This window comes from Mchenga conophoros, linkage group LG1 (assembly GCF_057382185.1).
Source record: "Mchenga conophoros isolate Kocher_MC1m ecotype Shallow Benthic linkage group LG1, M_conophoros_male_GT1.1, whole genome shotgun sequence".
NCBI lineage: Eukaryota > Metazoa > Chordata > Actinopteri > Cichliformes > Cichlidae > Mchenga > Mchenga conophoros.
Genome location: NC_140526.1, coordinates 37902609 through 37922533, shown reverse-complemented (window position 1 = coordinate 37922533; position 19925 = coordinate 37902609). Strand labels below are relative to the sequence as shown.

The 19925-nt window shown below is 43.3% G+C and overlaps 1 protein-coding gene across 1 annotated transcript; it reads right to left on the bottom strand.

The window, feature by feature from the left end:
- Positions 1–5647: 5647 nt before the first annotated feature.
- On the bottom strand, positions 5648–16754 carry LOC146583783 (casein kinase II subunit alpha'-like). Its single transcript, XM_085277444.1, has 12 exons — positions 16510–16754; positions 16313–16424; positions 12725–12826; positions 12553–12603; positions 12329–12388; positions 11661–11744; positions 9470–9580; positions 9284–9385; positions 8684–8784; positions 8428–8576; positions 7293–7380; positions 5648–6087 (listed from the first exon to the last, which is right to left on the bottom strand). The coding sequence occupies exons 1-11, from the start codon at positions 16614–16616 to the stop codon at positions 7307–7309; spliced, it is 1053 nt and encodes a 350-aa protein (XP_085133570.1). The 5' UTR covers positions 16617–16754; the 3' UTR covers positions 5648–6087; positions 7293–7306.
- Between the last annotated feature and the right edge of the window lie 3171 nt (positions 16755–19925).

Here is a 19925-nt window from a genome sequence, read left to right as displayed (position 1 = left end):
GAAACTCTTCAAATAAGCCATTTCTCTGCAGATGATCTGTTAGCTGTTTGACAACTACTCTTTCAAGGATTTTTGATATGAAAGGAAGGTTGGAGATTGGCCTATAATTAGGTAAGACTGCTGGGTCTAGAGATGGCTTTTTGAGTAAAGGTTTAACTACAGCCAGCTTGAAGGCCTGTGGTACATAGCCGATTATTAGAGATAGGTTGATCATATTTAAGATCGAAGAATTAATTAATGGCAGGACTTCTTTGAGCAGTTTTGTAGGAATGGGGTCTAAAAGACACGTTGATGGTTTGGAGGAAGTAATTATTGAAGTTAACTCAGAAAGATCAATTGGAGAAAAAGGGTCTAACTTAACATCAATGGTACTAAGAGTAGCTGTAGATAATATTACATCTGTGGGATGATTACTGGTAATTTTTTCTCTAATGATAAAAATTTTATTTGTGAAGAAGTTCATGAAGTCATTACTAGTTAACGTTAAAGGGATGGTTGGCTCAAAAGAGCTCTGACTTTTTGTCAGCCTGGCTACAGTGCTGAAGAGAAACCTGGGGTTGTTCTTATTTTCTTCAATCAGTGATGAATAGTAAGATGTTCTGGCTTTGCGGAGGGCTTTCTTATAAAGCAGCAAACTTTTTCTCCAGGCTAAATGATGATCCTCTAAATTTGTGACACGCCATTTCCTCTCCAGATTACGAGTCATCTGCTTTAGGCTACGTGTTTGAGAATTATACCACGGAGTCAGGTACTTCTGATTAGAGACCTTAGTTTTCACAGGAGCTACAGTATCCAGAGTCGTACGTAGTGAGGAGGTAAAATTATTAACAAGATAATCGAGCTCTGTTGGGGTAGCGTTCAGATAGCTGCTCTGCTCTGTGTTGGTACAGGGCATTGAAGATGATAAGAGTGGGTGGATTATATTCTTAAACTTAGTTACAGCGCTTTCAGAAAGACATCTACTTTGATAAAGTCTACTCTCCACTGCTGTGTAATCAATTATTGTAAATGTAAATGTTATCAGGAAATGATCAGACAGGAGAGGGTTTTCAGGAAACACTGTTAAATGTTCAGTTTCTATGCCATATGTTAAAACAAGATCTAGAGTGTGATTAAAGTGGTGGGTGGGTTCTTTTACATTTTGAGAGAAGCCAATTGAGTCTAATAACAGATTAAATGTCATGTTGAGGCTGTCATTTTTAGCATCTACATGGATGTTAAAATCACCCACAATAATTATTTTATCTGAGCTCAGAACTAAATTAGATATAAAGTCTGAGAAATCAGACAGAAACTCTGTGTAAGGCCCAGGTGGACAATAGATGATAACAAGTAAGACTGGTTTCTGAGTTTCACAGCTGGGGTGGAGAATGTTAAGCATCAGGCTTTCAAATGAATTAAAAGTCTGTCTTGGTCTTTCATTAATTAACAGGCTGGTGTGAAAAATTGCTGCCACACCGCCCCCTCGGCCTGTGCTTCGAGGTTTCTGGTAGTTAGAATGACTCGGGGTGTTGATTCATTTAAACTAACATAATCATCCTGCTGCAACCAGGTTTCTGTAAGGCAGAGTAAATCAATTTGTTGATCAATTATTAAGTCATGTACTAACAGAGACTTGGAGGAGAGAGACCTAATATTTAATAATCCACATTTCACTGTTTTACTCTTTGGTTCAGATGTGGATACTTTGTTGTTCTTTCTTTGTAATTGTTTATGTTTAAGTTGTTTGTTGCTGGTTTTAGTTTGTTTTTTGTCTTTTTGGAAGCTGACACAGTCTCTATGGAGATGGGGGGTTTTTCGGGGGGGGGGGGGTAGCAGGAGGAGAGAAGCTGCAGAGAGGCGTGTAAGACTGCAACTCTGCTTCTTGGTCCCAACTCTGGATAGTCATATTTTGGGGGGTTTAATAATCCATATTTCTAGAAATGAGAGCTGCTCCATCCAAAGTGGGATGGATGCCGTCTCTCCTAACAAGACCAGGTTTCCTCCAGAAGGTTTGCCAATTATCTATGAAGCCCACATCGTTTCTGGGACACCACTCAGACAGCCAGCAATTTAAGGAGAACATGCGGCTAAACATGTCACTCCTGGTCTGATTGGGGAGGGGACCAGAGAAAACTACAGAGTCCGACATTGTTTTAGCAAAGTTGCACACCGATTCAATATTGATTTTAGTGACCTCCGATTGGCGTAACCGGGTGTCATTACTGCCGACGTGAATTATGATTTTACTGAATTTAGCAGCAGGATATAAATAAACAGAACAATACTATAAAATAATAATGACAATAATAGTGATAGAAAGTCCAAGGGCAGTTATTTGCCATTGAGGAGACAAGCCCTGAAATTTTGCTAGCAGTTTTTAGCAGAAGTCCCAACCGATTCTTATTCTTCACCGTCAGGTTACCAAACCAGGCAGCAATACAAAAGGACATCACAGATTCGATAAAACTTCTATAAAACAAGGACAACATCTCAGATGAGACATTAAAAGATCTCATTTTCCTTAAAAAGAACAGTCTTTGTTGAACTTTTTTAGTAGTGGCATCAGCATGAGATTCAAAACACAGTTTATGGTCAAGTACCACACCTAGATATTTATAACTCTCAACGATCCCAATATCGGCAGTTTTAATGATAGTGGGTGATGAGCTATAAGAGGACTTCCTAAAATCAATAATCATGTCTTTAGTTTTTGACACGTTAAGTGAAAGGAAGGACTCATCACACCAATTCACAAAATCATCTACAACCTGTCCATGGCCTGACTCGCCCCCACAAGAAGACTGACGATTACTGTGTCATCACCAAACTTCAGGATGTGTCTGTTCGTGAAATTGCTGCAACACTCACTCGTGTACAGAATGAACAGAAGGGCAGAGAGGCAGCATGCTGGGGTGATGCAGTAGAGGAGGAGAGCACATCAGAAAACACATGATTCACCATCACGCATTGTGACCTATTAGTCAGAAAGTCTGTCACCCAGCCGACCAGACTAGTGTCAAGCTTGAAATGATTGTAAAGCCTGTCAGCAAGTAAGAAGGGTTGAATTGTATTGAATGCCGATGAAAAGTCAGCAAATAATAATCTTGCATGTGGGTGGGGGGCCTCAAGATGCTTATACAAGAGATGCAGGAGTGTGACAGCAGCATCCTCCACACCTCTCCCTGCTCTACAGGCGAACTGGAAGGGGTCAAGATGGTGTTCAACATACATTAAAATCTCCTTCTTAATTATCTTCTCAAATGTCTTCATCACTAAAGAAGTCAGAGCCACAGGCCTAAAATCATTCAGTGCCTTAGGAGAACTGCCCTTAGCAACAGGAACAATGACAGCATGTTTCCAAATCTTAGGTACTGTCTGTAGCTCTAAAGAAAGTGAGAAGATATAGTGAAAAATCCCACTCAGCTGATCAGCACAAGTTCTCAGTACCTGTCCACAGATGTTGTCAGGTCCAGGACTCTTACTTTTAGTGTGTCTAAAGAGATTAGCTACCCCCTCTCATCAATACAAATTGATGGGGGAGTGATGGTCTTTTCCCTCAGTGTGCTGGTCTGCCTAGAAGTCAAAGTTCTCAAAACGAAGGTTAAAAACTGTTAAGACTGTCTGCCAGATGTTTGTCAGAGGTAAACCCCTCTAAGGTAATATTACTTTTACCTTTCGTCTGTAGCCCTGCCATTGTTTTCATACCAAGCCAAGCTCTTTTGAGGTTGTTACTGCTGAGTTCTGCCTCAATCTTATTTCTTTACCTCATCTTGGCGATCTTTATTGCAGCCCTCACCTCCTTCCTCAATATTCTCATAGTGGGAACGTCTCCCTCGTTAAAAGCAATTTCCCTTTTAAGAATCAGATCCTTAATATCTTTAGAGAGCCACGGTTTGTTATAAGGGAAAGTCTTAAATTCTCTGACTGGAACCACAGAGTCTTTGCAAAAAGAGACGTAGCTACACACCACATCGGTGAGTTCATCCAAATCAGAAGTGCTCTCTTGAAACAAGGACCAGTCAGTGCAATCAAAACACCCCTGAAGGGCAACACAACTGTCTTTTGTCCAGACATTAGTCCGCTTCACACAGGCCTTCTCCCTCCTAATCACAGATCTGTAAGCAGGGAGGAGGTGAATAACATTGTGATCCGAAGAACCTAGCGCAGGTCCAGCCACAGACTTATATGCCCCCTTAATTGGTCCATAACACAAATCCAGCGTTTTGTTTTGCCTTGTAGGACAAGTGACATATTGAAAGAAATCGTTCAGTGATTTCTTAAGATTACAATTGTTAAAATCACCAAGAATAAGTGAGAGTCTGCAGATCGTGTACCACTTTAAAAATGGCATCGGCAGCAACTTTAACGTCAGCTTTAGGATGAATGTAAACAGTGACAAAAATTTGAGGGAACTCCCTCGGTAAGTAAAATGGCCTGACAGATACTGAAAGTCGGTAAGACACAACCGCTCCGGCACAGTAAAGTTATTACACCAGCCCTGGTTGATATACAAACATAGCCCTCCTCCGTGGGATTTGCGTGTTACTCCACAGTTCCGATCCAATCTGACAGGGGTCCCAAAGCTGCTGATTTGCAGTGAAGTGTCACTGTCCATATCGGTCAGCCACGTCTTGGTAAGCGCCATCAGACAAGCCTCCCTGTATTCCCGTAGATGAAGCACATTTCCTTGTAATTCATCCGTTTTGTTTCTAAGAGATTGGACATTGGCCAGAATCATAGAAGGCAGAGGAACACGATTCTTCCTCTTCGGAGGAAGAATCGGGACTAACTTTTTAGTTAGTCAAGATTAGTCTTAGCGTTTCTTATAAACAGTTATTTTAGTTGTCACGTCAGGACCTGTGCAGTCTTGTGAGAAACAAAAATAAGGTACAGTAGCCTCCAAGGACTGAGTTAGTTACTGGCTACTGGGGCTGTTCGATATAACGATATATATCGGACGATGATATAAAAACGTCTATCGTTTCATTTTATGCTATCGTGTGTTTCGTGGTGTCATAAAATAAAATGTTTACAGCATTATTTTTTCATGGTTTTGATGGTCACTGTACTGGCTATATTAATTTATTAAAGTTCTCTCTTTCTCTTATATTTAATATAAACACACTATGGACGACAAGCGCTAGTCATTGTTGCGTTTGCGTGGCTCTGCTGTCCGCTTGTTTGTTTTCCATGTAAACCTTTCACAATAAAGCTCAAGATCCTGTTGACTTTTCAAAATAAACTGAATCAAGTGAAAGAGTATGCAAAGAGTTTACGGATGAGAAGAAAAAAAAGATCCGTCAGGTGCTAAAAAATAAACCTTAGACTCAAAATTTGTAACGGCCACCATTTTCTTTCAACTTACATCTAAAAATGTAGTTTCATGCATCGGTTAAAACACTAGAGTCCAGCTACACGACGCCCAGCTGGAAACACTTCACACAAGGTGAGTATTACAGAATTTACAGAAAATATTACATTTTGTGATTTATATCGTTGTCAGGACGATAAATGTCTTATATCGGGATATTAGATTTTTGTCATATCACACAGCCCTACTGGCTACACTAAACTTTAGAGACCAGGTCTGAGCAATGTGGACCATAGTGTTTGAAGATAAATTTCAGTTCAGAGACAATAAAAGTCCAAAAGACACACCTTTAAATAAAAATGGTTTATTCTCTTTTAATATAGCTTTTGTTCTATCCATAGCAGAAAAGAGCCTCCACGCCACTCAGTGCTTAAAACCTGCAACTGGATCTGAAGTCGTCGCTGCAATAACCGACAAAGGTCTTCACAGCAATAACACCAGCTTGATACCCATCCAACAAGTCACGTTGCTCATTTTAAAAACAAGTGGAGATGTTGGCAGGTAGGAAGAGGAGGAGGAAGAGGAGGGTGAAGGGGTCAGATCTGATTCCAGATCTGATTTATTTGTGACTCAGACCAAGCAGCGCAGTTTCCCAGGGTTTTGTTGGGAGGAGTTTATTCCGTGCGTGTTTGTTTGTGCTGCAAAATTGACATCTTGCTCCAGTATGGCTGTTGATGTGGAGGCAGAGGTTTCTGCCACGAAAAGGTCACAAGTTGAGGTAATAAAGATTCTTCCTGAATGGACAGAAAAACAAATACTGAAAACTCATCCTGTAATCACAGAGGTGTGAGCAAGCAGAACACAAGCAAAAGGATACCATTTGATATTCATAACAGGCCGGCTTTGTCCAAGCAGGTTCTGTTGCAGTAAATATTTCATACTGAGCCTGTCTACAAATGCTGATGCACAGCTGCTGCTTTTTATTTTAAGGAACAATAACTTTGGCTCGTGAAGGATTTTATTTTGAGTCAGGTAGTTTAAAATCACCCTAAAATTTTCCAGTAATGTTCCGCAGTCTTTCCCGGGTCACCACAGGGTGTCTGAGTAAATAAAGAAGCTCCATTTAAGACAACCAGAGTTGTCTTAAATTTGAGACAACCAGAGTTGTCTTAAATGGAGTGCGTGAAGATGCCGGGTGAAGAGGAAAGATAACAGTGATGGTCAACATGAGGAGCAAGAGGTGAACAAAATCATCAGATTTCAAAACAACAGTGTAGACAGGCTGTTGGCTGCAGTTTCAGTTTACTGTGTTTGAATCTTGGTCTCAGGCCTTATGCCAGCTCACAGAGTGAACAGGCTGAGGTGCACCTTCCTCCACTGCTTCCTTTCTACTCTTCACTGCGCTCGCTGATTAAAATGTCTCTGTGGCGGGGCGGGGCCTGCGGTGCCGTGCAGAGGAGGCGGACGCACCTGCACGGTACCGCAGGCCATGCCCCGCCACAGTCTCCAAAAAGAAAAAACATTAGTTTTACATCACCCCAAAGTAGTTGTTTTGTCTTTATTGATTACTGTGCTCACTGTGGTAGGAAATAAACTAAAGGAACACAAGAACATACATCGGCACCCCTGGTGATGCAACATGTTCTAACACTGCCCCCTGGTGACAACAAACTGCTACCACATGCAGAAAACAGCCTGAAGCACAAATGCACGACCACGTTAAGTGCTGCTAGATAAAAATTCAGGTCCCTTCTGAAGAAGCTCGACTTGTGCTGTTTTTGTATCGTTTTTGGTTGATATTTAACATTCACAGAAATAATATGTAAACAGACTCAGACTAAAGCATCAGCATTTGTAGGAAAGCCCGTAGCTTCTGCGTGCTGCAGTGGCTGTAATCATTCGCACACGCATTGGCATGGCATGTAAAGTGGCACATCCAAGCTTTTGCATACCTCTACATCTCTACATATTATAAATAGAGTATTGTTGTGTGTCTTACCTGTTCTCTGGGTATCATGTTGCATTGGAGCTGCTTATTGCCTTTGATCCATCTGTGTTGGCATTTGCTTGTTCCTTCACCACAGGATCTGAGACATAAACACAAAATGTTTTCCGTGAGCTTTCTTGTCGTTTGTTTAGGCCGTCTTCAGGCAGGAGGACAGAGAGAGGGAGAGAAAGCAGACGCAGATGTGGCCAAGCACAACTTTCTGACATGACTTCTGTAAACTCTGCTGATGAGTGCACGGGCTATCACTTGTTATGGGTCACGTTAAATTTTTAAAAATGACGTCATGTTTAAAAACAGCACTTCCTCATCACAACCTGATTACCAGTGGCCAAAATACCTGGAACAACATCAATCTTTTATCCTGCCTACGGACACAGAAAGAGCAGAAGCTGAGAGACGGAAAGAGACGTGAGAGAAACCATAACTCTAAGTCACTGTAGCTTTCTGTGTTGATGGATTTTTCTAACCCAGTTATTATTCTCTTTTTTACTTTTGTCCTTGTTTTCAAATTGCACCATCTTTCTTAATGTTTTTATAATGAATTTAGATGATGTCACCCCTTATTTATCCCCCCCCCCCCTTTTTATGTATAATTTATGACCCAGGTAAGAATGCAGATGTGTAAGGATGAAAAAGGAAACCCTGGATGTGAAAAGCTGTATTAATAATCATGCAGTGCACATGCATCTGTAATCAGTACACATAACAGACAGCTTTGATGTGGACTGAGACATTTTGCTTTTTATCTTTTAAAAAGCAAACTGAAAAGTGAATTTCTACATGCTCAAAAAAAGAATTCTCCTGATTTTAAACAATGATTCTGGAAGACGAATAAAGTATTTTACTATAAATGTTGCTTTGTCAGCATCATAAGGAGTATCAGCTGATCGAGTGAAAATATCAGATCAGGTCCACAAGGCTGAAGATGAACGGCCTGCTGGTGCTTCAGGTTACTGTGTGTTTGGCCACTGTGGTCACACATCGCTGCTTTATATTTGGTGAATGGAGTTAACTGATAAAATGGAAGAAGAGCTTGTATAATCTTGAGAGTGAAATCAGATTTGTGACTCATTATTTCAGCAGGCAGCTGTTGTTGCAGACGTGCTGCGGCTCGCGCGGTACTAACAGAAGTACGGGTGCTGCATGGCCTCGGCCGCCGTCAGCCTCTGCTGGTGGTCATAGCGCAGCAGCTTGTCCAGCAGGTCCAGAGCCTCTGGACTCACCAGGTGCTGGTTCTCTGATTGGATGAACTGCTCCCAGCGTTTCCGTGTTTGCCTGGAAACAAGTGACTATTAACATCTAGTTAAGCTGCCTGGGTGTGAGCTGCTTTCAATACATTTGAATATGTTTCAGCAGTTTTACAGGAAGTCAGCGATACTCACTGCCCCAGCATGTCTTTGAAGCGAGTGTCCAGTTCTATGTGATATTTGTGCAGGTAGCCAAAGAGCTCATCGGTGCCGAGAACCTTAGCGATGCGGACCAGCTGGAAAACAAGATGCATACCACATCAGTGCGCCCCCTAATGGCTCAAATATGTCAGTGCACTGTCACAGCAGAAGACACTGTTTATGAAAGCAGAAACAAAGACAACACAGTCAGTCAGTGGCTTTTTACATCACTGTTCATCGAGACCTGAACTCTGACCTTTTAAAAATAAAATGTTATCTGTTGGCCGTTTTATCCTAATTGAGTGAACTGTTGTTACAGTTAGTGTAGAAATGTCTTGAGTTACAGCTTTCAGAGCATGAAGTGGAGGCTGACACAACAAGCTGTCGCTCCTTTTAAAGCAGCTCCTTCGACTCACTGCTGTCTGGATTTTTCTTAGAAAACACACGGCTTATATTCAGGTCACTACTATGTATTATTATTGGCTTACAATTTATTATAGTTCAAAAGCATAAGTATAACCCACCATAGCATTTTTGTGTCTGACCTGCAGGATCACACATTTCTGAAAAACCACTTCATGTTGTCTCTCTCACCTGGTCATAGTTGTCCTGGCCATGAAAAAACGGTTCCTTCAGGAAAATCATACTGGCCAACATGCAGCCGAGACTCCACATGTCCAAACTGTAATCATACATCTGAAAGAACAACACACAACTAAAAATGAGCTCAGAGAAAACTGAGACGGGCAGGTGACCGTGTTCTGCTGAGTGGAAGCATACCTGATAGTCCACTAGCAGCTCGGGGCCTTTGAAATAGCGCGAGGCCACCCTGACGTTATATTCCTGAGCGGGATGGTAAAATTCAGCCAAACCCCAATCTATAAGACGCAGCTGTCACACACAAACAGAAATCAGAATCAGAATCAGAAAGGGTTTTATTGCCAAATGTTGAGCAGGTTTACAACATTAGGAAATTGCTGCGGTGCTTCAGTGCAAACATACTGTCATAAATTGCGCTTAAATAGACATGAAAAAATAAAAGTAAGAATAAGAATTAAAAGTGCTACGTAGAAAGATATATACATGAGTGCAGGTGGTGATCAGTGCCAAACATGGAATGATGCAGTGACACAGCGTAGGGTCATGTGTTAGTGGTGGGAACAGTCGTACGTTTATTGTTCATGTGTCCAACAGCAGAGGGGAAGAAACTGTTCTTATGGCGAGAGGTTCTGGTGCGAATGGACCGGAGCCTCCTGCCTGAGGGGAGCAGGTCAAACAGACTGTGTCCAGGGTGAGAAGGGTCAGCTGAGATCCGAGCTGCACGCCGCAGTGTCCTGGAGGTGTACAGGTCCTGCAGAGATGGGAGTCTGCAGCCAATCACCTTCTTAGCAGAGCGCACAACACGCTGCAGTCTCTGTTTGTCCCTGATAGTGGCTCCAGCGTACCACACGGTGATGGAGGAGGTGAGGATGGACTCGATGATTGCGGTGTAGAATTGCATCATCGTCCGTGTTGGCAGGTTGAATTTCTTCAGCTGCCTCAGGAAGTACATCCTCTGCTGGGCTTTCTTGATGACGGAGGTGATGGTGGGCTCCCACTTCAGGTCCTGGGTGATGGTGGTACCCAGGAAGCGGAATGAGTCCACAGAGGTGATGGGGGTGTCAGTCAGGATGATGGGGGGGAGTGGGGCTGTGTGCTTCCTGAAGTCCACAATAATCTCCACTGTCTTCTGGGCATTCAGCACCAGGTTGTTGTGGCTGCACCAGGACACCAGATGTTCAACCTCCCTCCTGTAGGCAGACTCATCCCCGTCCGAGATGAGCCCAATAACGGTGGTGTCATCTGCAAACTTGATTAGCTTGACAGACTGGTGGGTGGAGGTGCAGCAGTTGGTGTACAGGGAGAAGAGCAGAGGAGACAGAACACAGCCCTGAGGGGAGCCGGTGCTGATGGTCCGAGAGTCAGAGACATTCTTTCCCAGCCTCACATGCTGCTTCCTGTCCGTCAGGAAGTCAGTGATCCACCGGCAGATGGGATCAGGCACATTCATCTGGGAAAGCTTGCCTTGGAGATGGTCTGGAAGGATGGTCTGGAAGGATGGTGTTGAAGGCAGAGCTGAAGTCCACAAACAGGATCCTGGCGTAGGTTCCTGGGGAGTCCAGATGCTGCAGGATGAAGTGTAGGGCCATGTTGATGGCGTCATCTACAGACCTGTTGGCTCTGTATGCAAACTGCAGGGGGTCCAGGAGGGGGGCCGTGAGGGTCTTGAGATGGGAGAGAACTAGGCGCTCAAATGACTTCATGACCACAGATGTCAGAGCCACGGGTCTGTAGTCATTTAGTTCAGTGATCCTAGGTTTCTTGGGGACAGGGATTATGGTAGAGGACTTGAAGCAGGCAGGCACATGACATGCCTGCAGTGAGGAGTTGTCATGTCATGTGACAAATGACAACATTACACACAGTGTCTTGTTGAACCATTCTGAAGGTTCACATTGTGGTTTGACAAAGTTACAGCTCAAGTATTAGCCGTTCTCCCACTAGTACCTACTCGACATGGTTTTTAGGGTTTGCTATTAGGGGCCAGTATCTGGTACTTTTATAGTACCCACTTGGCCGGGGTTCCAAGCGATCAACAGACAGCATGTGTTTGACTGGTTAGTCAGTTATGTCACTCGACAGGGTATGGGAGTGTTTCCTTCACGAAAATCAAAACTGCCATTTTTTTAAGGACTCGGAAACGATGGAAAGCCTCACAAAAATGAACCCGTCACCCAAAAACTCCACAGACTGAGCAGCAGGTGTAACATCGCCTAGACTACAAATGACGTCTTGTGGCTAGCACTCGATTGTAATGGATAATTAGTTGAGCCGAGCACGTCCTAATGGAAAAAGGGCTACAAGTGTTTGCAGACACACAACTTGCCAACATTCCAGCATACAAAACAACCCATAGAAGCGTCAGTAGCACCTTCCTCAGCTGGTGGTCAATCATCACATTGTGCGGCTTCACGTCCCTGTGCATGATCCCCATACTGTGACAAAAGTCCAGAGCCTGGAAGAACACACAGAACAGGCTTAGTGAGGTGCTTATCGTGGTGGCGTTCCATTCAAATGTACCTCCAAAAGTCACTTTTCCCCTCCAGGTCCGTCCCATTCAAATTCAAAGGTTGTGCGCATTCAACATTTTCATAGATAGCATTAATAAAAGCACTGAGGCCACTGCTTTGTCTGCTAATGCTCAGGACAGCTTATCTGAATGAATGTTTAACGACGTTCTATCATCAGTGAGTATTCCCGGAGCAGTCCATATGGACTCGTATGTTATCATGTGACGGTGCAGGCTGTTTAACACTTAGAAACTTTGCTTTCATTTTTATTAAACTAAAGTGTTTAGCAGTCGTTTTATAACTTTACTTAAAACGTCCTGAATAAACTGTCCCAAGGATGCTTTCATATTTGACTCGTGCTGTGTCATTAGATATAATCCTGGCTCTGCTGCTGGGCCCTTGTGGCGACAGATTCACACTCTGAATTAGGAAGTCCCTCAGTGACCGCAGCACATTTGAAGAGTGGTACTCTGCAGTTCCACTTTGAAAAGTGAGGATCAGTTTACATGTGAAAACAAAGTAATATTACCTTTAGAAGCTCATACATGTAGTAACGGATATCGTAGTCTGTCAGCTTCTGGTAAAGCTCCTGTGGACCGCACGAGAGACATCAATGTATAAAAAGTGTTCTGATGTGAGCAGCTGGCCTCTACACATGTGGAGCAATAACTGGAGGGTTATTCATGTTATTAATAATGGACATCAACGTGTTTGCATGGATGGTAACCCTGCTGGTAGTCCAAACTTGAGTACCTTAAAATCTGTGTTATTGATGTACTCAAAGACTAGCGCTGGTGTTCTGGACTGCAAAGAGAGGACAACACATGGCTTCACTGAGGAGAACAGCAGGTATCACTGAGTTACAAGCATGACTGGATTACATGGCTCACACGCACGCATGCAGCTGCCGGTTTTCACAACTCACCACTGGGTCTTTGACCGTGTCCACCAGGCGGATGATGTTGGTTCCTCCTCGCAAGTTTTCAAGAATTTTGATTTCCCGTTTGATCTTCTTCTTCTTGACAGGCTGAGTAGACATGGACACTCATAGTCAGCACAATGGAAATAAGTGAAAATGAAAATAGGGCGCTGCTGAGAGAATCCATCTTTGGGCATCCAAACACACACACACACACACACACAGTATTTCCAACATTATGCTGCTCATTTAAAATGTTTAAATGTTCTGTGGATGACAGAAATAGTTACAATAAAGCTGCTACAATAACCATAAAGTGATACCACATAAACACTGAACTTACCTTCATTTGCATCATGTGTTAATAAAAGCTTGTCACGGCACAAAAATATCTACTTATTAAATATTCCTGCTGATTTTTTCTAGATCATCAACAGCTTCTTTATGTTCTTTAGCTTCTTTACCTTTATATTCTACTTAAGGGTTTCTGTAGCATTAACTGCATAGTTATTTGGTAGGGGTGCAACAATACTCAATTCAATTCAATTCAATTTTATTTATATAGCGCCAAATCACAACAAAAGTCGCCTCAAGGCGCTTCATACTCGTATCGATATTGAACCGTTCGATACAGTGCTTTCGGTTCGGTACGCATATGTATCGAACAATACAAAATTTTTAATTTATTTGATCAACTTTTCTTCTGACGATGCTGTCTGTGTTGAGAGCTCAGTGGATCTGCATTCGACTACTCTGCCTAGGCTGCACTGTCGAGTGCAGATCCACTGAGCGCAGCGTAAGCTAGCAAGACAGAAGCTAAGCTCGTTGCAACATGGCAAATTGAACCTCCCCCACCCTCATTCAGATCTGGCGTTTGGAACTATTTTGGTTTTCATGTGACGTATGACCCTGAAGGTAAGCGCGTCATGGACTAAAGTAAAACAGTATGTCGGATGTGCCATGCAATGCTCAATTACATGGGTGGGAACTAGTGCTTTAGCGCAGTTAGCTCGTTAACGTGTTGACGCCGTCCAGCCCCATGCACGGGGCGATCCGCGGTAGCTCGTTAACGGAGATTTGCCGTGTTGTGGCGTTAACGTCATTTAAGATTAACGCTGACAGCACTAGTGGGAACACAACAAATATGACTGCACATTTATGCCGACATCATCCTAGTGCAAAGATAAGTGGAAGCAGACAAAAACAACAAGCATGCTACTAACTTTAGCCGAGTCATTAGACAGCCGTTAGCACATGATTCTGCTTATGGGGACCTGATATGTTTAATATGCTGCTGAGAATATAGCCCAGAAGAAGCGGATAGTATAGCTTTTATTTTTGAAAGAGCCATTTCTCTGTAATAAACTCTCTTTTCCAAAGATGAGTGATTTCTCGATCAGATAGATTTATTATTTTATTACTTTGTTGTTTCAGCAACATTAAATTTAAGAACTCTACGTTTGAGTTAAAATATATATTTATAATTTTAATAAATGACAAATTAAAAAAGCATGAACATTTTTTGTATTGAAAGTATCAAACCGAACCGAACCGTGAATTTTGTGTATCGTTGCACCCCTATTATTTGGTAAAGTGTTGGGTATCTCATTCACTTGGCTGTTGATGCCACAGCCTTTTTTTTTTTGTTAACTCCTGTCCTGTCTGGCAGCTTATGCAACCAGAGTTATGATCTGAATGCACTGTTGAGCCAAACAACTTGTTATTCCAAGATCAGCTCTATAAATTCTCTATAGGCTCCTCTGGTATACAGTTTGATAATGTATAAGACAGGATGGGTAGTAGAAAGGGAAAAAAAATGGGGTGGGGTGTAATAAAACGACAGGGTACAAACAGAAATGCACAATACATCGCCAGTTAGTGCACCTTAAAACAAAAACAATAATACAGCACCTGGAACAAAATCTTGAAAATGCACAGGTAAATGGTAAATGGCCTATATTTGTATAGCGCTTTACTAGTCCCTAAGGACCCCAAAGCGCTTTACACAACCAGTCATCCACACATTCACACACTGGTGATGGCAGCTACATTGTAGCCACAGCCACCCTGGGGCGCACTGACAGAGGCGAGGCTGCCGGACACTGGCGCCACCGGCCCCTCTGACCACCACCAGTAGGCAACAAGTGAAGTGTCTTGCCCAAGGACACAACGACCGAGACTGTCCAAGCCGGGGCTCAAACCGGCAACCTTCCGATTACAAGGCGAACTCCCAACTCTTGAGCCACAATCGCCCCGGTACATAAGAGCGTGAAAGTTTGTGAGTGTGTATGTGTCACAAAATACACTTGAAAAGAGGGTGAGAAGCAATACTACCCCCCAGCAGGGGTGGGAGTCCAGGACCAGGGGCGATGGGCAGCCAATCCCACTAGAGGCCTGCCACCCCGGTGTGAGCTGAGTTCAGGATCCCAAAGCAACAGCAACGTCCAGTGGGGAGTGGTAGGGGAGGTGAACCCCTTCCTCCAATACCAGGCTCAGCAAATCCACCCATATGACTGCTCTACCCACTGTGACACTGTATGAACAATGTGCCGTATGAGGGAGTGCTGGGATATGTAAGACCAGGAGGACAAGAGCACTAGCCCAGAAGGAGAGAAGCAGCAAACAAGTGGCTCAGTGTGCACCCCATTTCCCACGCCCCACCACAGGGGTGTGCAGATGAGCCCAAAGAGACCACTCAATTACAACAGACACACAGCAAAAGGGACATGGCACACTCATCTGGGTCTTGGACGAGCTGCACCCAGCAACGGTTGCCCCCATAACCTGGACACCCTACCCCATCCAATGGGCTTGCAGTTACACACGACCGCCATGGTGCAGACCGGACATCCCAACGTGCGCTAACACACACTACACTGCAAGGCAGTCAACGGGGTGCAGACCAACCCTGTGCAAGAAGGTACCCAGCCGGACACCAGGCAACCCCGGGCACCTGGGCAGCCATCCAGCCTGGGATCAGGACCCACCACCACAAGGACCCCAGGCCCCACACCCTAAGATTGCTAGGCAGCACCCACCCCAGTCCCCACCGCTACCAACTGAGGCAGAGACCCAGACACCCCAAAACAGCAACTGCAGCTCCCAGGGAGATGCCAGATCCCAGTAGTCCCAGAGACCACCTTCATCCTGCTGCAAGTCATACAGGGAAACAGGACTACAACCGACCATCCCCACTAAGTAATGGAACTGATCAGTGGGAACCAGAGAGAAACACATTCATCCAGCTGGTTTTCTGAGGGGGAGGCATTCTCTCCAGACTGATGGGATCCAGAAGTAAATTGATGCCACAGGCTGTTCATAAACCATTTGACCAATAGATGATGCCAGAGTACAATGTAAGGTTTGACAGGATTAAAGAAAGTAATCTGACAAAGAAAAGTCAGCAAGTGCCAAGAAAAGATTTAACAGAAGACATTTTAAAAATGTTTGTGGATTTGATGAGGTTTTCAGAAATGGATAACTGCCAAAGCGAGAAGACTCATGTTACCACAATACAAATTAGAGATTGTAGGTATAAAAGGTAAAAAACAGACACACACGCAGCCCTAGCAAAAAAGTCAGTCTAGTGCTTACCTTGAGGATTTTCACCACCACTTTCTCGTTATTGGTCACATTTATGGCCTCAAACACTTCACTGTACTTCCCTCTGCCCAGTTTACGCACCAGCTGATAGTTGTCTTGATTACTGAGAAAAGCAAAAACACTTTGGCAGTGATTAAAAATTCATTAAAAAAATCATGCTCTCACGAAGCCAACATGTATATATATACCTCCAGTTTGGCACATGAGCATCATAGTCCCAGTACTCTCTGTTCTTCTGTGTATTAACGTCGGTGTAAACCCGAGCTTTGCTGAGGGTCGGTGTGGGGCCAGGCATTGCTAGCTTTGAGGATCTGAGTCGAGGACCTTCACCTCCTTCTAAATACTTGCTGGCTCGATACTGGAAGGCAGCGCACCGACTCTCCAGAATATGCGGCTCTAAGGTCCCCGAGCCGTGCTTACCATTGGCTTTGGCTGCTCGTGGCCTCTGATGAAAGCTGTCAGGCTGGTCTGACACAGTCGCCGTGCAGACTGACAGAGCTACAATGACTGACTGAGTGAAGCCCCTGAGCAAGGTGTTCAGTAGGATGGGATGAAGAGCCGCCAGCTGCAGGAAGACAGGAGAGGAGCATAACTATGGGTCTTTCCTCAAAGTAAAGCTCAGACTCTTTGGAAATGTATGAACATTTCCATGTGGTGGCAGATAGCTGCATAACATTAAGGACACAATAATACAGGTCAACAGGTCAAAGTCATCAGAGATAAGTTTATGTGGGTTTTTCATGCCGATTTCAAATCTGTGTTTAGTTTTTTTTAAGCGCGTAGCTTCTGTGATGAAGCTAGTTACATATTGCATGATAGTTGGAATAATTAACCATAAGCGTATTGCCAGATTTAATGACAGTTCCCTGTGTTTTATGTTACAGACTGAATTAACTGTGATTGATTTCAGTTGTTACCATGCCTAGAAATTGTATCAATCATCCAGACAGTTTCTGTTATGTGCAGTTCATTCACGACGTCGCCCAATTACCACAGACCTTAAGATGATGTACAAGTTGTACTTTATCCACTGGATGACCAGGATAAATCTTGGGCTCCACATGTCATCTGCAACAGTTGTTCCAATGGACTGCGTGACAGCTTAAATCTGCGAAATGCCACTTGCAATCCCGATGGTGTGGCTGGAACAGTGAGATCATCTCAGCGATTCCTATCTTTGCCGCGTGAATACAACAGGATTTTCAAAAAATTGTATATCCCAGTCTGGAATCTGCAATAAGGCCTGTTCCTCATGATGACTTACTGCCTGTTCCTGTACTGGCATATGATGGATTAGCTTCTGTAGAAGGTGACGAGGAACACGGTCAAGCTGCATCTGGTTACAATCCAGAGTCATCAGATCCTGATTACATGGCCAATGAAGATTCAGAGACTTTTACACAAACAGAGCTGAACGATCTTGTTTGTGCTCTAAACCTGTCGAAAGACAAAGCAGAACTTCTTGCTTCGAGGTTTAAGCAGAAGGATTTGCTTAAACCTTTGTGGACCTGGCCCATGTAGACCGCGAAGGCCGGGTCCTCCGAAGAATGCAGCCGACGTTTTGGGACACAGCTATAATGTTGTGCTATGTGATTGCTAGCGACATAACATTAGCACAGTGTTAGCATAACATTAGCACAGTGAAGCTGGAGGATGAACGTCAACTTTTTTTTCCACTCGATAAAAGTTAACGTGAGGGATTCTGGTGGTTAGGGACAAATGCAATCGCATAGCAGGATGCTATACACGGGCCAAACTTCAGTCAGGAGAACAACTGAGATTATTCATCCACTATAGAGATTGACAGACCACGTGACTTTCGCGCATTGCATGCTGGGAACTCAGGACCGCAAAACGTTCATTCTCTGGCTCCAATACCTTCTTGGTTTTTCTTTGCCCCCCAAAAAAGGAATGTACAAAACGAAGGAGAACAATGCCGGTCCGTACAAAGACAGACTTGATGAAAAGTCAAAGAAAATATACGAGGACAAAATCAAAGGAGTGAAAGGTTTAGACCCTTACGAGTAGAGCTGGGCGATATATCGAGTTTTTAAAAAATATCGATATATTTTTATACGAGATATAAGATGTGACAATATCCTTTATATCGATATAGTCTATGTTACGTTATAATTATACTTGTGGAGCCGCAAGTTTCCCTCTCTTTCGTCCACTTTCGTCTTTTCGCAACGTTACTCGGACTCGCCTCTCCTTCACTGAACACAACTCCCCCTCCTCCCCCATCGCTTCACCTGCAGGAAGCGACAAGATGGACACGGCAAATCTCCGTTAACGAGTTACTGGACGGCGTCAACGTGTTAGCTAGCTAACCACGCTAACGAGCTAACCACGCTAATGCCATGCAGCCCAGAGGTGCTGCACGGACTAAAATCCTTTCATTTTCTCAAATGTTGACAGTGCGCCTTATGTATGAATTCTGGTTGTGCTTGATGGCCGCGAACCGATTTTATGTGGAACACAGCGCTCAGCAATCTGTCAAAAAATGTTTTAGTACGACTTTGGTAAGCTACGGACGGAGCTGCACCGCTTGATGGTTTGTCGGAGCATTACGGCTGAGCCTCGCGGAGTGATACATACTGTGCTTCAACGTAATATCCACCTTACTGTGTATAAGGACCATAAATGGCACCTGTTAAGAGACGTGGTTGCGAAGCAGATTTCAAACTCCAGGCTGTCAGTCACGCAGTACAAGTTGGGAACAGAGCAGCTGTGAAATCTGTCTTTGTTATTGTGCTCAGCGTCTTTTAGTTTACATTTTGACTGCACAATTGTGAGCTTTTTGTTATGCAGAAAAACAACACTGTTTTCTTTTATTTATGGAGCATTATTATTTAATAAATGCTCATAATTTATTTTTGAGTAAATTTTATGTACATCTATGCTCTATGTTAATAAAAGTGCCTGTGTGACATCTGGGACACAGCTTTGACTAAGAACTGTCTTTTTGTTCTTACTTTATGGCTTTAAAAAATATATCGAGATATATATCTTATATCGCCATCCAGCTAAAAAATATCGAGATATAAATTTTGGGTCATATCGCCCAGCCCTACTTACGAGCACACAGAGTGGACAAAAGACGTTAGCGTGCTGCCCAACTTTCACCACGCTCATATTTATAATTATATGGTTCTTGGAGTGAGTGCATACACTCATGAAGTTTAGTAACTACAGGTCACTGCAACAAGCCCAGGTACAGTTTACCGACGGATGGGTACAGGACCTTGAAATGCACCGTGTAGAATGAAAGACCATCGTACGAACAAAGGTAAGTTTACCAGTCTCACAAATCGTCTTCATAAATACACATTCGTTAACCGTTTATTAATAGGACCTTTGAGCTTAACGTTAATTAATTAGCAGTGGAAATAATTTCTGGTACGCATTACAGAAATGTAGCAGTGACAATAATATTGTATGCTGTAATCGTACTGGGCAATTAGTGATACAAAAAAAAAAAACGTTTTACCCTGTGAATAAAAATATATGTTTTTGTCAATGTAACATGGTAATAACAGAAGCGAAACGTAATATTGTGTCAGGACAATTCACTATTTATGCACAATAAACAAAGGAGCATAGC

Coding starts and splice junctions, on each gene's coding strand:
- LOC146583783 (XM_085277444.1), bottom strand. CDS start 16,616: ATGCCTGGCCCCACACCGACCCTCAGCAAAGCTCGGGTTTACACCGAC. Junction 12,604..12,724: donor ACACGGTCAAAGACCCAGTG/GTGAGTTGTGAA, acceptor CTCTCTTTGCAG/TCCAGAACACCAGCGCTAGT. Junction 9,386..9,469: donor AGCTGCTAGTGGACTATCAG/GTATGCTTCCAC, acceptor TTGTTCTTTCAG/ATGTATGATTACAGTTTGGA.